At 35.5% G+C, this 19435-nt stretch overlaps 1 protein-coding gene across 2 annotated transcripts in view; it reads left to right on the forward strand.

Annotated features, from left to right (window-relative positions):
* Positions 1-19435, forward strand: part of LOC124080344 (24-hydroxycholesterol 7-alpha-hydroxylase) — a 117576-nt gene that overhangs the window by 1214 nt on the left and 96927 nt on the right. For both annotated transcript variants that reach the window (XM_046426254.2, XM_046426255.2), the window contains exons 2-6: positions 7548-7683; positions 9605-9779; positions 11781-11930; positions 13165-13258; positions 17311-17415. In XM_046426254.2, coding sequence (XP_046282210.1) covers positions 7548-7683; positions 9605-9779; positions 11781-11930; positions 13165-13258; positions 17311-17415 — 660 coding nt within the window. The remainder of the gene's footprint in view (positions 1-7547; positions 7684-9604; positions 9780-11780; positions 11931-13164; positions 13259-17310; positions 17416-19435) is intronic.

The following is a 19435-nucleotide window of genomic DNA, read 5'->3' on the forward strand; positions in this document are numbered from 1 at the left end:
TAAAATTTTAGAGTATATTATTTTGCCTTTTTTTCTGTGCATTTATAAACTATCGAGTAAATAACAGCGGCATAATACTGTAATTCTATTCTGTGTCCCTTTGAATTTAAAATTTAATGTGAATAATTTCTCCATGTCAGTATTTCTCTGAATCTTTTTAATGGCTATATTTCATGATATAAAGATATGATAGCATACTTAAATCTCAGTAGTTGCATGTTGAAGTTGTTGCCACCCTTTTTCTTTATCTCAAACATTGTTTCTTAGCATGTGTGTATGTGGTCTTACATTTTGCACTTATCTGATTGTTTCCTCAGAATAAGTTTCTAAAACTAGAATTGCATATGAGAAAATGCACATTTAAATTGGGTATCATATTACCCTTGTCCAAAGATGTAACAATATATACTTTTTAACTCCCTTTGAGTGTATGGATTGCATGGCTTCTTATATCCTGGATCATACTGTATACCAATATTCTTCATAATTTTTGCTAGTCCAATAGATGAAAAAAGGTATCTCCTGAAAAAACACTCCTTTGTTCCCTACAGCCTTTTGTAGGCATCTGATTCTGATAATTTTTAAGGATTTTTTAATAAGCTTGATCAGATTAAATATTTGTAAGGAATCTGTAGTTTTCTTTCTTTCTTTCTCCCCCCACCCCCTTTTCTTTCTCTTTCTTTCTTCTACAGTGCTGGAGATGGAGCCCAGGGCCTCATGCATGTTAGCCAAGCACTCCACCACTGAACCACATCTCCAGCCCTCTGTAGCTTTTCTTAAATGAAACAAGTTGTATGAGTCAACTATAATATTATGTGACACAGTACAAATTACCTTTTTCTAGTATTAAAATATAAAAGATGACTATATTGTTTTATATTTGATACTGAAAGTTATTATGCTTCACTCTTGCCTCTTCCCCTTGTACTGGTCATCTGGGCAGGATGCTAAGAAAGGGTGGGAACTCCCATCTTTGGTGCCAGGGGAGATTTAAACTGTAAAAAACACCAACTCTTACTAGGGGATGAAATTGATCAAATTGTGTTATATTGTGTGAGTGTATGAGTATGTAGCAACAAATCTCACTATTGTGTAAAAAATAAGCAACTATAAAGAAAAACAAATTCATTAAAAGGCTATTGGGAATACAAAAAAACTTGGAGGTGAATAATATATTGATTATCTTGATTGTGGCAATTTTACAGGTATGTATATATATATATATAATATATATATATATTATATATATTATATATATATATATTATATATATATATGCCAATTTTAGCATACTGTATACTTTAATATGCAATTTATTGTATGTCAGTTATACTTAAATAAAACTTTTTTTAAAATAACCCTCAAGCAGAAATGTTCAGATCAGCATTTCTGACTGTAATTAAACCCCCCAGGGGAGATTTGCTTTCTTAAGCCATTTTCAGATCATCTTGGGAGACAAGTGGTTTTCTTCCCAGAAAAGCCCATTGTGTAAGTAATAAACCTTTCCATACACCATTCTTGTGTGGGTGACATCATCAGTCTTGACATTGGAACCAGATTTTGAGTAGAGGGTGCATTCTGCTTTCTCATGGTAGCTGCAGTAATTTCTAATTGGTAGCCTTGACAGAAAACTGCATTTAAGTGGCTACTGTAGGAAACACTAACTGCATACTGAACCACTTAAAGTCTCAGCATGAGAGATTGCCCCCTCAGCTTCTTCTGCCCCTGGAGAAGGCAGAGAAGAGAAAGCTTTAGCAACTATAAAAATCCTCCCTTTATTTTTATTTAGTAATTGAGTAGATGATGCATCAATATAGTTCAATTTTTTTTGAAAAAAATAAAAACTACAGTGAAACATCTCTCTGACCTCTGTTTCATTGCCACTCAGTTCTTTACCCATTATTCCCAGCCTTGGTAATACTAATTCATTTCTTATATATCCTTTCATAGTTTCTTTAACTGTGTACAAACAAATACAATTATAGATTCTTATTATCCATCTTTTATACGCAAAATGCATCATACTACCCACTGTTTTTTGGTTAAAAGATACTGAAATATTTACTTATCAGTACTATCTAGAACTTTCAATGTTTTTTTTAAGATGTATGGATATACCTAACTTTATTTAACATGTTTCCACATTGATAATCATGTGGGGTATATTTCTAAAATAATTCATAATGATCCCCACCTTTTGCAACCCATTCCCATGTATAATTACCTCCTGTGAGGTGTCAGCAGAACTTAGTAACTCCCTTCTAATGAGTAAAATATGGCATACATGATGGGATGTGACTTGTGTCCTTAAGCCTTCCTTTGGATAACAGACTCTATTTTTTTCTCAACTCACACATTTTATGGAGAGACCCATAAGATAGGAAACAGAGGGAGGCCCTGGCCCACAGCCAGTTAAGAACTAAGGATTGTGGAAAACTGAATCCTGCTGCCCACCATGACCTTGACAGCAGGTCCTACCCTAGTTGAGCACTAGATGGCTGATGCTCTATTTTTAGTTAGAAGCTCACAAAAGGAAAACAAAAACAAAAAACATGTTGAAAACCCAATATTTGAAAATTTTGAGACAGGATTTTGTTTATATTTCAAACTGAGTCTGGTTATATCAGTCTTTAATTATGATTTACAATTTTTTAAGCATAAGACTTTGATAAAATCTCTAGTATTTTGACTATGAAAGTAATTTTAAAGGTCTAATAGTATGTGTCTCAGGCTGCCCATTGACAGCTAAGGTCATCTATTTGTTGACATGATGGAAACACTATTTGCAAACAATATCCCAAAATGCATTAGGACAAGTTTGGATATTTTGTAAAAATGATAGTGAATAATTCCATAAAACTCTTGGAAAGTTGTTGACACAATTAGCATCATTATTTTTTCAGACTTGATTGAATGAAATGGTATCTTCCTCCCACCACATTTATAGTGCTGAAATCCATAAATAAGAGTACAAGATACAGCTAGCAAACCAACTTCCCCCAAACACAGTTCTCTATATTAAAATGGCTTAACTAAGGACACTATTTTCCCATTGAAGAGCTATTTGATGGCCTTACATGTAGTAATGTATCATGAGTTAAAATCAACTTTCTCTAATATTATTAGAGCTATTCCAATTTTCACGATACATCCTTTTTCTATTCCTTATTTTTCTACTGTTCTGAGTCTTTAACTTGTCTCATGCGAAATACAAAATACGTTGAGCTGAATGAAGAAAAAAGTAACATCAGAGTTTATATCACTAAGTACTTATATTAGAAAAAAACAAAAACCTGAAGTTAATAATCTGAGCTTTTGCCTCAAGACTCACCCAAAGCAGCCAGATAATCCCAAAGCAACAGAGGGAAAGAAATTTTAAAAAGCAGAAAACAAGGAAATTGAAAACAGAAAAAAAGCAATGGAGAAAATCAATGAAAGAAAAAGTTGGTCTTTTTAAAAGATCAATAACATTGCCAGACCTCATGTAAGAGTGACAGAAGACAGAAGTGACCAGTATTAGTAATGAAACAGGGGATATCACTGTAGACCCTGTAGACATCAAAAGAATGATGGAATACTATGAATAACCCTGCATACATAAATTTAACAACTTAGATGAAATGGACCAGCTCCCAGAAAAACACAAACTACCACTACTATTCAATAAGAAATAGATAATTTAAATAGGCTATACTACTATGAAAATTGAATTTGTAATTTTTAAATTCCCCTAATAGAATTCTTTAGGTCCAGATTGTTTCACTGGGAGATTATACCAAATGTTTAAAGAAGTAACAATCTATTATATGCAATCTCTTCAGAAAGTAGAAGAGAAGGGAATGCTTCTTGTTCTGATGTCAAACCAAAGAAAGTGCAAATGAAAAAAAAATAGATAAGTATTCTATATGAATACACAGGCAAACCTATAAAAAAATCAACAAATAAAATTTAGCAATATATGGAAGGAATTACCAAGTAGGGGTAATTACCAGGGATTCAAGATTATTTTAATATTTGAAAATCAACCAATATAAAGCACCATATCAATAGGCTACAAGAGAAAAAAGTGTATGATTATATCACTTGGTACAGAAAAAGCATTTGACAAAATTCAGTATTTATTCATGATAAAAAAATTCAGAAAATTAGGAATAGAGAGGAAGTTTTTCAACTTGATTAAGAATGTCAACACAAATTATATAGCTAACAGGATACTAAATGATGAAAGACTAATGTTACCCCTCCATGATTGGGAACAAAGCAAAGATTTCTGATTTCACTATTCTTAATAAACACAGTATTGGAACATTTACCAGTGCAACAAAGCAAGGAAATAAATTAAAGCCATATGCTTGGAAAGGAAGAAATAACATTTTCCCAGTTTTCAGATTCTAGAATTGTGTAGAAAATACCAAATAAAAATAAATAAATAAATAAATAAACCTCTTGAGAAGTTTTGTAAGGTCTTATTCAATTTTCAGTTGTATTGCTATATACTAACAATGAATATGTGGAAACCGTTATTAAAATATAATGCCATTTATAACCATTTAGAAAAAAATATGTAGATATAAATTCACCAAATATGTACATGACTTACATGCTGAAATCTATAAACACTGATTTAAAAAGTCGTAAGTGGGAGATACATTGTATTCATGGATTGAGAAAGTCATCATAGTAAAGACATCAGTTCTCCCCAAATTGAAATCCAGTTTAATGCAAATACTATCAAATTCCCAGCAAGATTTGTTGTAAATATAAGCAAGATTATTCCAAAAATTATATGGAAAGGCAAAGGAACTAGAACACCTAAAACAATTCTGAAAAAGAAAAGTAGATGAAATCATTCCACTCAGTTTTAAAACTTATTATTTATCAAGATTGTGTGATATTGGCAAAGGGATAGAGAAAATGATCACTAGAACAGACTAGAGAATTTAGAAAGAGACCCATACCAATAGCTAACTCGTCTTTTGACAAAGGTGCAAAACTAATTCAACAGAGTAAAGATAGCCTTCTCAACCAATGGCGATGAAGTAGTTTGATACTCTTAACTGTCACTGGAGGAGTTCTCAGGACAAGTGGGATCTCAACTCAGGACAAGTGGGATCTTTGGCATACGTAAAGGAAAATAATTTCAGCATACACCAGTTTCAACAATTTAGGAAAAAAATGATACTGATATGGTCTATTGAAAGAGACAGAGAGAAAGAGCAAGAGACAGCAACCCCTTGGTTTGGGACATTAATATCTATAGAGGGACAGTACTAGGGCTGGGCTGGAGGTAGAGTCAGGGCAGAGTTACAGGGTTTCACACTAGTTTTCCTAGCCTTCTCCTCATATTACGTTGGGGGCAAGGTTGCCAGCCAAGGGCAGGAGCTGGGTTGCTCAGAAGTTGCTTGTTTTGCATTCCAGTGGTTCATGGTCATTTCCTGCATCCCAGTGGGCACTTTATTTATTTATTTTGGAGATTTAGTATATCTTTCTTTTTCTGTATCCTCAAATTCCTGTCTCAATAAACAAAACAAACTGACCTCCAAACACCAAAATGTGCCCATCAACCTAAGTCTTACATCTTAAACAAAAATGCATTCAAAATAGATCATGAACTTAATGTAAAACATAAAGCTATAAAACTTTTAGGAAAAAACCATAGAGACTATAATCTTAATCTAGGTCTAGGAAATAGTCCTTAGATTTTAGCCCCTATCCATCCATGTGGCAAAAGGCCACCTTCCATGTTATGGTTTAGATCTGGACTATCTCCTTCCAGATCTCATGTGTTCAGAGTTAGGGCTTTGGGTAGTAATTGGATCATGAGGGCTCTGACCGATCCGGTGGACTGATCCAACTATGGATGATTGGACTACTGGGACATGGGACCTGTTGGAGGAAGAAGCTCATGGGGATGTGCCCTGGAAGGGTTTATCTCCCTGCCACATTATGCTCTGCTTCCTAGCCACCATGAGGTGAGCAGCTGTCAAACAATGAAAAAGACTCGTCTTCTAAGTATTGATTAGTAAATAATTGAAATAATATTGGTAATATTGAAAAGCAATGCCGATGTCTGGGTCATCACTGTGGGAGGATGGGCTTCACTTTCTAGCAATGCAGTGATTCTTGGACCCACAGTTGCCTGGTAGCACCCACAAATGTATCATGGGAGTAATCATCTGCCATCTCATTATAGGTGTAGAAATGACTGTTATTGAAGTAGCAATGAGCATAAATGATGTTCTGAGACATCTATAATAACTGTAATGGGCTGTGAAAGTGTGGTTTCTTATGATGATAGAATCATGGGTAAGAGTATGGTTTTTTGCCTACATTCATCATTAAATCAAATACTCAATTATAGTTGGAATTCACCAAAATGACATCCCTATTTCCCAGCAAGATGATGGACTCCCTGAAGTGAAACTTCATGCTAGAGTATGTTTTATAGGCTGCTAGGAGTGTCTCAAGAGAGAGAGAGAGAGAGAGAGAAAATAAAATGAGGTGGGAGATAAAGGCAAAATGTAGAACAAAGAGAAAGCAAGGGAGCAGAGGTTCCATAAGACAGGGAAGGAATTGGTGATTCATAGGAGCGGGAACTTCTGTCCGTGTTAACAGGAGGGAAAGCTGGGGGAATGGGCACAAATTTGCTTGATTAGTCAGATGCAGTGCTCAGAAGATGAGGCTGCTCTCAGTTCATTGCCTGCATCTTTTCCAGTTAGTTATAAGGCAGGATCTTGTAACAGGGTCTCAGAAGGAGAGAGTTGAGTAAGAAGTACAGGTAAAATTGCTATTTTGGAAAATAAGAAAGTGGACAGGTTAATGGACAGAAAAGTGTTTGAGTTTGCAAGACATAGTTGAGTGACCATGGATTTCCTGTAAAAGCAGCTGGTAATTTTGTGTCTTGTTCTTGAGTAATGTCAAGCTATTAGTTGCTTATAATCCTATTGATATCTTGACAACAATAGTTTATATCATAATGTTGATAAATTCTCTAGTTATTATTTATAATTATTGTTTTCTAATAATTATTTTATGATGCCAGGCAATGTTAGGATTACATGCCTGTAATCCCAGCGACTTGGGAGACTGAGGCAGGAGGATCGCATGTTTGAGGCTAGCCTCGGCAACTTAGTGTGACCTTTAGCAACTTCGCAAGACCCTATCTCAGAATAATAAAACGTGAAAGGGCTGAGGATGTGGCTGAGTGGTAAAGTTGGAGAAAGAAGGCATTGATTCCCTGGGATCAATCCCCAATACCAAATAAATAAATAAATAAATAATGATAATAATAATAATTATTATTTCATACTATAAGAAAGGAAGATATGAGTTAATAATAACTATCTTATTAGACATTATTAGGACAGAATAAATTTGGATTTATATAACAACATGGTTGAAACAGTCAAAATTTATAATTAATTATCAGATATAGTCCTAATAATTTTTATCATGACCATAATTTCAGTATTGGAGTTCTTGAGGAAAATGTAATCATTCTTAGAAATGCTTATTAATATAAAATGTGTTTCTATGTTTTATTTCAGTATGGACCAATATTTACTGTCTTTGCTATGGGAAACCGAATGACATTTGTTACTGAAGAAGAGGGAATTAACGTATTTCTAAAATCCAAAGAAGTAAATTTTGAGCTAGCAGTACAAACTCCCGTCTATCGTACAGGTAAATAATACATTCAGGTAGTTCATTTGAAGTACAATGTTGGAATTCAAGAGAAGTTGAAGGCAAAAATTACATCCTTACGCTTCCATCAAGAATGATGAGGGCCCATTACGTTATTCTCCAGGTAGAACTAGAAGGAGAAAATAGCATGGGATGAACTTTTCTGGTCATTGAAGGGCAAATTATTGGCAGGCTGATACTTTTAGACTTCAGTTAGACATGTTGAAAGAGATGGGGTTACCTCACTGAGTGTTTTTAAAGACTATTTGGAGTGTGTATCAAGTTACAGCACCCAAAATGTTGGTAAAACTGTTCTGCAGCTGTGACGACAGCTCTTGGCTTGATTACATGTTGTTGCTCCACTTTCTGTTTAGGAAGCCCTTGAATGGCTTTTCCTGACATATCCCACAGGGCTAGTAAGGTAAGCTAGGGCCTGGCTTGCCTGTTCACAAATTCCCCATCTAATTTAGCAACTGCTGGCTTGTCCTGGGGGCGTGCTTCTACTGTGGCTGTTGGCCTTCCTTTCTTCCCAGGCTGTGGATTTGTGTGCTGAAGCTATTCGTCCTTCCCCAAATGCAAAGCTGGTTCACTCTGTGCCCATTTGTTTTCTCTGCTTTCACAATGTTTGCACTTGTTTCTACCATCTACGTCTTCTTTCTTTCTTTCTTTCTTTCTTTCTTCTTCATGTACTCTCATTCATTTCTTGCTCTTAAGACAAAAAGTTTTAAATTTCTCAGTGATCAATAACATAATTGTTTTTTTCTTCTTGCTTGCATGAAAATCACATGTTGGTTAAACACTATTTGGTGCTTAGTGATATATGGTTGTGGAATTTCTGATCAAGAAATATAAATATTTTGAAGGCTTTTAATCTGTATGGTAACATATCCTTTTAGGAAAAAAATATACTAACTTACCTATTGAGGATTATGGAAATTATCTTTTATTTTCATCTGAGCCTCTCCTGGGGCCTTTTATGTATAAATATTTCTGTTTAATAGATGAAATATGATAATAGGAGCAGGGGTTGTGGCTCAGTGGTAGAGCCCTTGCCTAACATGTAACATGGTTCGGTTCTCAGCACCGCATGTAAATAAATAAAATAAAGGTCCACTGACAACTAAAAAATATTTTAAAAAATAAATATGATAATATTTACTCTTAAGCCAGTTTCCCATTCCTTTTTAAAATTCTCATAGAGAAGATATATGCTCAGGAAATCTAGAGCTTATTTTTAATTAACTTACAAAATATAACCTACACATAATAAGATGACGAAATCTAAAATTATATTTTTATATTTGATAAAAGATACTTCAGAGACAATACAACAGATAAAAGAAAAATCTAAGGAGATATGTTTTTAAAATACCTTATATTTCGACTACCCCTACCTAACTGGAAGTGTATATTGTGAAAAGAACATGAATATAAAGGAAATAGTGGAGTCAGTTATTCATGGGATTTGAAAAGGCTTTTTGGTACAAGTAACATTCAAGAAGATACTAGAAGGATAAATAGAAATTAGCAAGAGAAATGTGGATCTTATCAATGTGGGTAGGTAGGTGGGGGTAGATGCTAGGGTAGTAAAACAAAGAATGTTTTGAACATTTTGAATAGCTTCTGAAAATGCTGGGATATGTAAAATATTATGTATTTTAAATATGCATGGAATATAGATTTAGAGAAGGAAGAAGCAGAAAACCAATCCTCTCCATCCCTTAAAGTGAGTCACCCTCTAGACTGGTGCTTTCTCACAGTATGGACTGAATCTTCACCTGCATTTACTTGCCAGATGTGATTTTATGTAAGAAAAGGATTTTGGTAATCGTCCCTACTGACCAAGAATTGGCAGAGGTATACTGTTCGTATGCTTTAAAGAGTGGTTGCTTGTTTTGAAAATAGTTTTCTCTGTTTATAGCATCAATTCCAAAGAATATCTTTTTAACACTGAATGAAAAGCTATATATTATGATGAAAGGGAAAATGGGGACCTTCAACATACAACAGTTTACTGGGCAACTGACTGAAGAGTTACATGAACAATTGGAAAATTTAGGCACTCAGGGGACAATGGAACTGACCAACTTTGTAAGGTAAATAGGTAAAATAGGTAAATAAGTAAATGTGTTTGTATGATTTAATCATGCTTTTTTGGAATTAAAAAAATTTTTTTTAATATGATACATTGGACTTTGGAAATTACTTGGTATAATGAAGTAATTAGAAACAAATTGATTCAATACAGTTAATGAAGTCTACCAAATGAGGCTATTAAAAATTTTTAAAAAATCTTAAATTTTAATTAGTGTGCAATTTTAGTTTAGCACTTCAATTTTGTTGTAAGCAAATAAGCCAATACAATCATTTTGATATATTTATAGTAATTTCTATAGCATCCTTCTAGTAATTGTGTATATGTCACATGGATGTACCTCTCACAATTATCATACAGCCACCATTCAGAGCAGTCTGTGATGATCAGACACTGAGAGGACAGGAGAGAGAAGGGAATGGTGAAGTGGATCATGAGGATCCAGGAGGTACCTGTGAGACTTCAAAAGGTAGTCCAGACAAAACCAGGGTAGGTCTCAGAACTGTTTTAAGACTGTTATCTTAGAAGGTAAGTCCCAAGAGACAGGAGAGAGCTTGGGGTCGGGGATGGATCAGCTCTGTTCTAAAGCTTTCTGGAAAAGTTTAAGGCTGGGCATGGAAGCTATGAGGGCAAATTCCCTCCACACATAAAGAGATTTAAGAGATTTGGTAGATTAGAAAACCTGAAGCTCTTTTCCACCTCAGTGGAAGTCTGGAATGCTGAAGGCAAAATCCAGCAGTTCTGACTTAAAACAGAATGATGTATAGTGGTTTCTTAGAAGTTCAGAAAGACAGGGGGGGCTGGGGAAGCAAACTCAACCAACCAAACTTAAAAATTTGCTAAAGCTTGCATAGTATCTGTAATAAAACAATGCAAATCCCTGGATGTTTTTGAAACTTTGGAGAAAAGTGATCCTAAAGGGGCATAAATATCTTTGATATTAGAATATCTTTTTTAAAATTTTTTTTTAGAGAGAGAGAGAGAGAGAGAATTTTTTTAATATTTATTTTTTAGTTTTTGGCGGACACAACATCATTGTTTGTATGTGGTGCTGAGGATCGAACCCAGGCCGCAGTCATGCCAGGCGAGCGCGTCACCGCTTGAGCCACATCCCCAGTCCTAGAATATCTTTGAATATTGAGTATTTGGGGATATTCTTTTCTTTTTTTAAAAAATATTTTGTTTTAGTTTTAGTTGGACACAATACCTTTATTTTATCTTTATATGGTGCTGAGGATCGAACCCAGTGCCCTGCCTGTGCTAGGTGAGCGCTCTAACCGTTGAGCAACAATCCTAGCCCCAGATATTCTTTTCTTAATTATGTCACATTAATCATTTTACTCACTTACAGTAAAAAAATATTAAAGATCAGAGTGTATTTCAATATGCACTAGTTTGAATATGTGGGATCCTGTGAGGAATTATGAAATCTGGTAACTACTCCTGCCCTTGATTCTCTGGTTACTTGAAAGGCAAGGGCTGTACCTTAGACATTGTTATTATTTTCTTGTTGAACTGCATTGAATCAATTTGCTTCTGTTTTTTTATCTCATATTTGTCAGGCTTTATCTAATGTGTCTGCTTAGAAAGGATTTTAGAATCTTTAGATAAATAAGACCACAATTTCAGCTATCCCCAAATCATCTTGACCACAGTTAGCAGATATTAAAAATTTTTAAGAGTGATTTTTCCAGTGGTTCCGGAGGCTGAGGCAGGAGGATTGCAAGTTTAAACTGGCCTCAGCAGAAAAGCAAGGTGCTAAGTAACTCAGTGAGACCTCATCTCTAAATAAAATATAAAATAGGGCTGGGGTGTGGCTCAGTGATCAAATACCCCTGGGTTCAATCCCCAGTAATTCCCCCACCTCAAAAAAAAAGAGTGATTTTCCCCAAAAGAAATTGTCACATAGTATCTACTCCTAATAAATAAGTCACCTCTTCGTATCTTGTACATTTCTTCTCCTGTCATTGTGTCTGCTTACTGTGTATTTCTGTCTTTGTAGGCATCTCCTTTATCCTGTCACAGTGAATATACTCTTTAATAAAGGTTTGTTTCTTACACACGAGAGGAATATGAAGGAGTTTTACCAGCATTTTCAAGCTTATGATGAGGGTTTTGAGTATGGGTCCCAGATGCCAGAATGGCTCCTGAGGTAGGTCACTGATTCTTTGTACAAGCTCCTCTCAGCAATTTATACAGTCTTCTCATTTCTATTTTTCCAAGTATATATAACAGCAATTTAAGTGGGAGAGGAGTTATTCTATGACCTGTTTGTGTTTTAGTATGTAAATGTGAATTGAGGGAGGAATGAAGAAAAGAGATGCATTTCTTTCTTTGTCTTTTTTTTTTTGATGAGCAAAATCCCGAGGGCTATGGAGTGAGAAAGAAGGGATGAAGAATTTATTTTGAGGCCTTTTATTTCACGTATAAGTTATTATTATGACACTGATTCAGTTTGGATCTATGCTAAGGCAGTGTGACCAGTCTCAGCCCCATTCTCTCTGAAGCAAAAGTAGGTATGGCCAAATGTTATTTCTTACAGTTGGTTCAGATAAATGTTTGTAAAATGGTTCAAATGCACAATAAGTGCCTAAGTTTTTAATTTCTTGGCAGTTGCTATATGCCTTCCTCCATTTGAGCTGTTTTTAGTACCATGGACTGAGTGGCTCATAAGCAATAGAAATTTATTTCTCACAGTTCTGGAGGCTGAGAAGTTGAAGATCAGGGTTGCAGCCAGACTCGGTTCTGATGAGGGCTCTCTTCCAGCTTGAAGTCTGTCCACTTCTCACTGTGTCCTTGTGTGGTAGAAGGGGTGGACAAATTCTGTCCACGATCTTTTTCAAGGAAACTAGTTCCCTACATCAGGGGATCTTCTAGAAGGTCCCGCCTCCTCATCCCATCACCTTGGAGTCTAGGATCTCAACATAGGATTTTGAAGAGGACACAAACATTTAGACTGTTGCAACGTATAATGGTGACTTGTTAAAAAGATTAACACAATGATAGCCAGTTTCTTTACAGGCATAATTTAGCAATTGGTCTCGGTGCCAGGTTTTCCTCCTTTAAAACTTAGAACAGTCATAGCGAAAGTAATCCAAGCAAGTTGTACAATCTCATTTCTTCTTCAATGCCAATCCATTAGGAATCCAGATGTTCATTTTGCAAAAGTCTAAAATGTGTTTCCCTTTGTCCTCTCAGTTATCCTTGTGAACATATGAGGTAGACCTCACATGAAATAGACCTCATATTAAAGCCTACCCCAAAATAAAGAAGAAATTAGAAGAAATAATTATAATTCCATGGACATTCTCTGTTTTATACTATGACCCATTACTCCTAACATGCTTTCAAATTAATTTCTACACACATATTTTTTCCTCATGCAGAAACTGGTCAAAATCCAAAAGGTGGCTCCTAGCCCTATTTGAGAAAAGTATTCCAGATATAAAAGCATATAGATCTGCAAAAGATAATTCTGTGGTAAGTATTCTTTAGCTTCTTTTGCTAAAATACATGTGATGAAGATGGTGATAAACTATGATTTGTAAAAATATTTTTACTAAATATCATGTGTTTAATTAATGCTACTTTTATGCCAAGTGGATATACTGGACATGTTGACATATGTTATTATTATATCCTCACAACACTGAGGTTATCAATCCTATTCTACACAAGAAAAAACAGAGGCTACCAATGAAATAAAATTCTAATATTCTTTATATGTCATTATATAGTTGACTGTGTCAAAGGAAAAAAATTAATCTAGTTTAAAGATCTTAATAGACCTTATTTTGCAATTCTAGAAAATAGAATAAATATTCTGATAGGCTGAGCAGAAAAGGTTGGTTCCATAGATAGAACCAAAACAAACTAATAACAACAACAACAAAAAAAAAAAACAGAAACAAAGAGCAAAAATATAATCATTGGTTTCAAAGTCACTTCCCATAAAGATGAAGGACAGGGAGAACCATATAATGACTACCTGGGCATGGTGGCACACATCTGTAATCCCAGTGGCTTGGGAGGCTGGGTCAGGGAGTTTTCAGGTTTGAGGCCAGCCTCAGCAACTTAGTGAGGCTCTAAGGAACTTAGTAGGAGCTAAAAAAAAAAAAAAATGCTGAGGAAGTAGGGATGTGGCTCAGTGGTTAAGCACCCGTAGGTTCAATCCCTGGCACCCAAAACAAAACAAAACGAACAAACAAAATAGAATGACTGATTGGTTAATATCAGATCACTTCTGGTTACTTTTTGTAAGGATTAATGGAGTTAAGGATTAAAGCAAAGGGAACTTCATGTTGTGCCTATTGGTCTGTTTGGGAAATTTGTCTGTCAGTCATTCTCCTGATTTCTTGGAAAGTCAGAGCACAACTTTATTATGGTTTGATGATGTATAACTTTAGCCTGGGTGACTCCATTTGATTTTTAGTCTGGTCTCTAGGGGTCCAGTGCAGGAATTTAGTCCAAAACAATAGCCTTTGATAATTTTTATTTAACAGCTATGCCAATAGTGACAGGATGGACTAATAGCAAGTTTGGACAGATAATAAAGCTCTGTAAAGTAGACCGTGATGCTGAGGCCACGACCACCAGCTGTTCTTTCTTTAGAGAAGATAGAATAGTATGATTTAAGTGCCAAGTACTAGGACCAGTGCCCTCAATGTTAGTCTATGCCTGTGGTTCTTCCCTGAATCGAAAGCTCTGGGGTAGATGGAGCCCAGCAATTCAGTTTCACAAGCCTTTCCAGGTGTTTCTGAGGTTTTCTAGTGCATGGTTTTCACCCTGACAGTAATTAGAATCACCTCTAGGAACTTTTGATAATGATCTGATCTGTTGCATGCCCCCCGCCCCCCAAGAACCTGGGTTTCTTTTGGTCTGGGCTGCTTGGACTCAAATGTGGTCACCAGTTGTGACCACAGGCAATATCTGAACTCTTGGCCTCAGTTTCCTCACGTATCTCATAGAGTCATTGTGGGGATTAAATGAGTTAATTTTTAAGTGCTTAAAACATAGTAAGGACTAGTTAAGAGTTCAGCACTGTAATCATTTTAAAAATCACTTCAACTCTTTTCATACTTAAAGATGACATCACTTGTCATCTTTACTTGTCTTTAGTTGTACAATAAGAGTTGTCCCAAACAACTTAACTCTGGAGAAGAATAGAGGCTTAGAAGAACAAAATATGTGAATGCTCACACGTCTCCCTCCTAAAGAAAGAAACAGAATGCTATTCTGGAATACTTCTCATTGACAGAAATGCTCAAGAAACATGTCCTTTTTACAGATACACATAGACAAACATACATTTTTGTTTGTAATGCTTTCCAGGGGTTAGGGACAGAGAAATATATGTGTGTGGAAGGTAAACCCACATCTGTAATCTATGAGCCTAGAAAATAGGATTTTAAAATCTCAAGCTAAAATTCTTTATATCTGTAGAATAAAGTTTATTTTTCTTACTGTAAAGAAACGAGGCATTTTAAATCATAAGTACTTTGGTTCCCTATTTGAATAACAACAAAATCTGAACTTTGCATAAGTTAACCCAACATTTGAGACTTTGGGGAAAAAATATCTAGCTTCAACATTCATGGACTTCATTTTTTGTTGTATTGTTTCTCTGTTTTTCTTCAGCAGTGTTCATTCTGAGCTTGTCTCCCTCCACCCACCACTATCTTTTTTTTTTCTTTAATGTGGGCTTGGAAAAAAATAAAGAATTTTTTTTTAATATTCTACTATATAAGGACTGATTTGCAGAACACTAGATAGAAATTGTATTTAAAAATATATATTTAAAAAAATTATACATGGTATTTTAAAATACATGTATATATTTTAAAATATATATTTAAAAATTATACATATATTTAAAAATTATACATGTATTTTATTATAAAAGAAATGCAAATTTTGATGATCTTCCATGTTATTCTATATATATATATTATACTGATTTTTTTATTTAAAATCATCACACCACAGAATAACATGTAAGAAGAATGAAATACACCTATAAGATTTTCATGAGATAGAACTTATATTTGTAACAACTTACAGTACAAAGAAGTAAATGAGATTTATACTTAAACCATTTTTATTTCTGTTAATCCATTATTATAGAAGTGATAATGAGATGGAAGCTTATATGTATTCAGTACTTATTCTGTACCAGTCACAATGTTACCTTTTACAAAGTAATTTCAAATTTATTTATTTATTGGTACTGGGAACTGAACCCAGGGCCACTTTACCACAGAGCTACTTTCCCAGCCCTTTTTAGTTTTTATTTTGAGACAGAGGCTTGCCACGTTGCTTAAGGCCTTGCTAAGTTGCTGAGACTGACTTTGAACTTGTAATCCTTCTGACTCAGCTTCCTGAGTTGCTGGGATTACAAGTGTGCACCACCACACTGTCAAGGGGAAGCTTTTAAAGATGAAAATAAGAAGGATTACATTAGATATTTTTTAGTTAATTTTTCATTTATATATGACAGCGGAATGCATTACAATTCTTATTACACATATAGAGCACAATTTTTTCATATCTCTGGTTGTATACAAAGTATATTCACACCAATTTGTGTCTTCATACATGTAATTTGGATAATAATGTCCATCACATTCCACCATCATTTCTAACCCCGTGTCCTCTCCCCTCCCCTCCCACTCCTCTGCCCTATCTAGAGTTCATCTATTCCTCCCACGTTCCCTCTCCCTACCCAACTATGAATCAGCCTCCTCATATCAGAGAAAACACTCGGCGTTTGGTTTTTTGGGATTGGCTAACTTCACTTAGCATTATCTTTTCCAACTTCATCCATTTACCTGCAAATGCCATGATTTTACTCTCTTTTATTTCTGAGTAATTTCCATTGTGTATATATGCCACATTTTTTAATCCATTCACCTATTGAAGGGCATCTAGTTTGGTTCCACAGTTTAGCTATAGTTAATTGTGCTGCTATGAACATTGATGTGGCTGTGTTCCTGTAATATGCTGTTTTTAAGTCCTTTGGGTATAGACTGAGGAGTACATTAGATATTTTAAGCAATTAATCTTTGTTCCTGGATTGCTTACATTTTCCTAAGAGCAGAAATGTATTTTTTTAAAAGGTAACATTTATCGTAATATGAACCAGGTTTTGCTCCAGGCATTTTATAGGTAACTGCATAAATTAATTTAATTCTCACAACAATCTTTAAGGTAGATGCCATATTATGTGCATTTGACAGATGAGGAAACTGAGGTACTAAGAGCTTAAATTAGCTTGTCCAAGGTCACTCACCTCTTAAATAGCAGAACCAGGATTTGAAACAAGACAGAAATGCAATTGAACTCCACTGGAGTTGCTATTCCTAATTGATATACTACCAGCAAGTACATCAATCCCTTAGCATGCCTCAAATTGAAGTCTGGAAATGACAAGGATATTTTCTTTTGTATTAAATAAAAATGCATACTTTTATGCTTATTGTTATCTCTCTTTGTCACATAGCCATGGTTTGACAGTATTTATTTATTTTAAACAGACATTAATGCAGGCTGTGCTGGAGATTCTGGAGATGGAAACAAATAAACTAAATCCAAATTATGTGTTGCTAATGCTTTGGGCTTCTCTGTCAAATACTGTTCCTGTAAGTATGTAATAAAATGTGGGCTGCATTTCTGTCTACTGGACTTTTATTGCTCTTTTTCTCTCAACCCACCCTCCTTTAGTTCTTTCACTTATGGGGAAGACTACAATGGTTTCAGTTGTGAGATAAAAAACAAAATTGAATGCCCAATGAAATATGAGTAGGTCACAAAGGAGGCAGAGCAAAGATCCAAAGTGAATCCTCTGATAGGCAATGTGTACAGGCCAAAAGGAAAGCTTGCCCTTTGTAGCCACAGTGACAACCCCTGTTTATGGAGCACTTGTTACGTGCAAGCTATCTGCTCAGTATTGATGCCACACAAGGTTTGGCCCCAGCCTTTTATGGGGGAAAGAGTAGAGGAATGGAGAGTTTCAGATAGAAATGGTTTAAATCCAGACATCCTCAATCACAGCTTAAGGTAGAATCTTAAGGTAGAACTTAAATTCTTTGTGGCTCCATTTCCTTATTGATAAAGAAATAAAGTCCCCAAAACTCTAGTACAGTCCTAGGTCTTGGGTACTCATTTCTCTATACACTTCCCTTTCTCTAAAAAGTTGCTGTGAGGATTCAGCAAGATGATCTCAGCTGGTACCCAGTAAATGTGGGCTCTTTCTCTCCCTCCATACCTATTCTGAGCACTATCACCACTTGCAAGACTTGGCCTCTCAGTCCTGCACACTTCCCTGACAATGGGGCTCATGACATTGGAACTCAAAATACATCTGAAGAGAACAGAGGATTTCAAAAACTATTTCCTTTTAAAGCTGTCATGAGTTAGGTTAGAGCCCTGAGATTTCTCTGCTACTTCCATTAGTTTCCTGATGAGGAGGCTTTCACATTAGCCTCACTGTTCCTGATGTTACCCAGAATTACAGGTGAGACCCTTTTACATATTAGTTTCCTACCAAACAGGCACATTCAACCCATTTCTAATGATAAGTGTCATTTTCTTTCTTTTTCTTCTAACAAATAGAAATAAAGAAGATGTTTTCAGTATTATTTATTTTCCTTCTTCTTTCTAAAGTGGGTGGCTAATAGATTTCTTAAGTCCTGATATCCCAGTTTCTCTTTGGTTGGTGTAAAAAAAATTTTTTTTTGGGGGGGGAAATAGAGACTGTAACTCTGTTCTCTCTGATCAAATACATGTCAGCCACGAGTATATATACATTTCATCTAAATGGCTAAGTAAAAATAGTGTAATCCCTTCTCCTGCTTTACAGACCTCTCTAATGTTATTCTCTATTTTTCCTTATGATTTTCTTGGATACTGTTAAGTTGCTACAAAATTTGAAAAGCAAACATCAAAACAATTCCCAAAGCACCAACCAAACAGCCTCTCCTGTCAGAGATTTAATTTTCAAGATCTAATTAGAAGGGTCCCCCGGAAGAAAGCCTCACAAAGGGACATTGATCTGACACAGAGGAAGTCAGTTCTTTGGAATTTGTTCCTGGCACTGATCTGAAAGGATTTAAATCGTTCATTTCAGAAAGGATGTGTCTGATTAGCAAAAGTTCCATCTTGCTGGCTTTTAATGGCACTTTTAAGAGGCAGCCTGGTGTGGGAGCAGAGTCTTGGGAAGGTTGTTGGGTCAGATACAAAGCTAGTTCCCAGCTCTGGGTGAGAGTGGGCCTCTTATTTAACCCCTCCAGTCCTCAGTGTCCACATCTGTAAAATGGGATTGAGGTGTCTACCTCAAAGGATAGTTGTGTGTGTTTTACTGGAAGAAATGGAAAGTGGCTACCAGCTGGCACAACGTAGGTGGCTCAATAAATGCCAATTTTCTTCCCTTGCAAAAATCATCACCTAAGTTTTAATTGATGATTAATTTCAATTAGTAATGAATGTAGATTGCCCTGGCTTCCAAAATACTTGATTTCTCAAAGGTCCAGGATGGGAGTGACTCTGATGACCTTCTGTTGCTGCCAAGAGAGCTGCTGAAGCCCTGCCAGAGATGGTGGTGGGTGTGTCCTTTCTTGGAGCCTGGATTATTTCATTATCACCTGCTCCTACTTTGTACTC

Source organism: Marmota monax, unplaced genomic scaffold (genome assembly GCF_021218885.2).
Source record: "Marmota monax isolate L192 unplaced genomic scaffold, Marmota_monax_Labrador192_F-V1.1 WCK01_AAM20220418_F8-fsc00187, whole genome shotgun sequence".
Lineage (NCBI taxonomy): Eukaryota > Metazoa > Chordata > Mammalia > Rodentia > Sciuridae > Marmota > Marmota monax.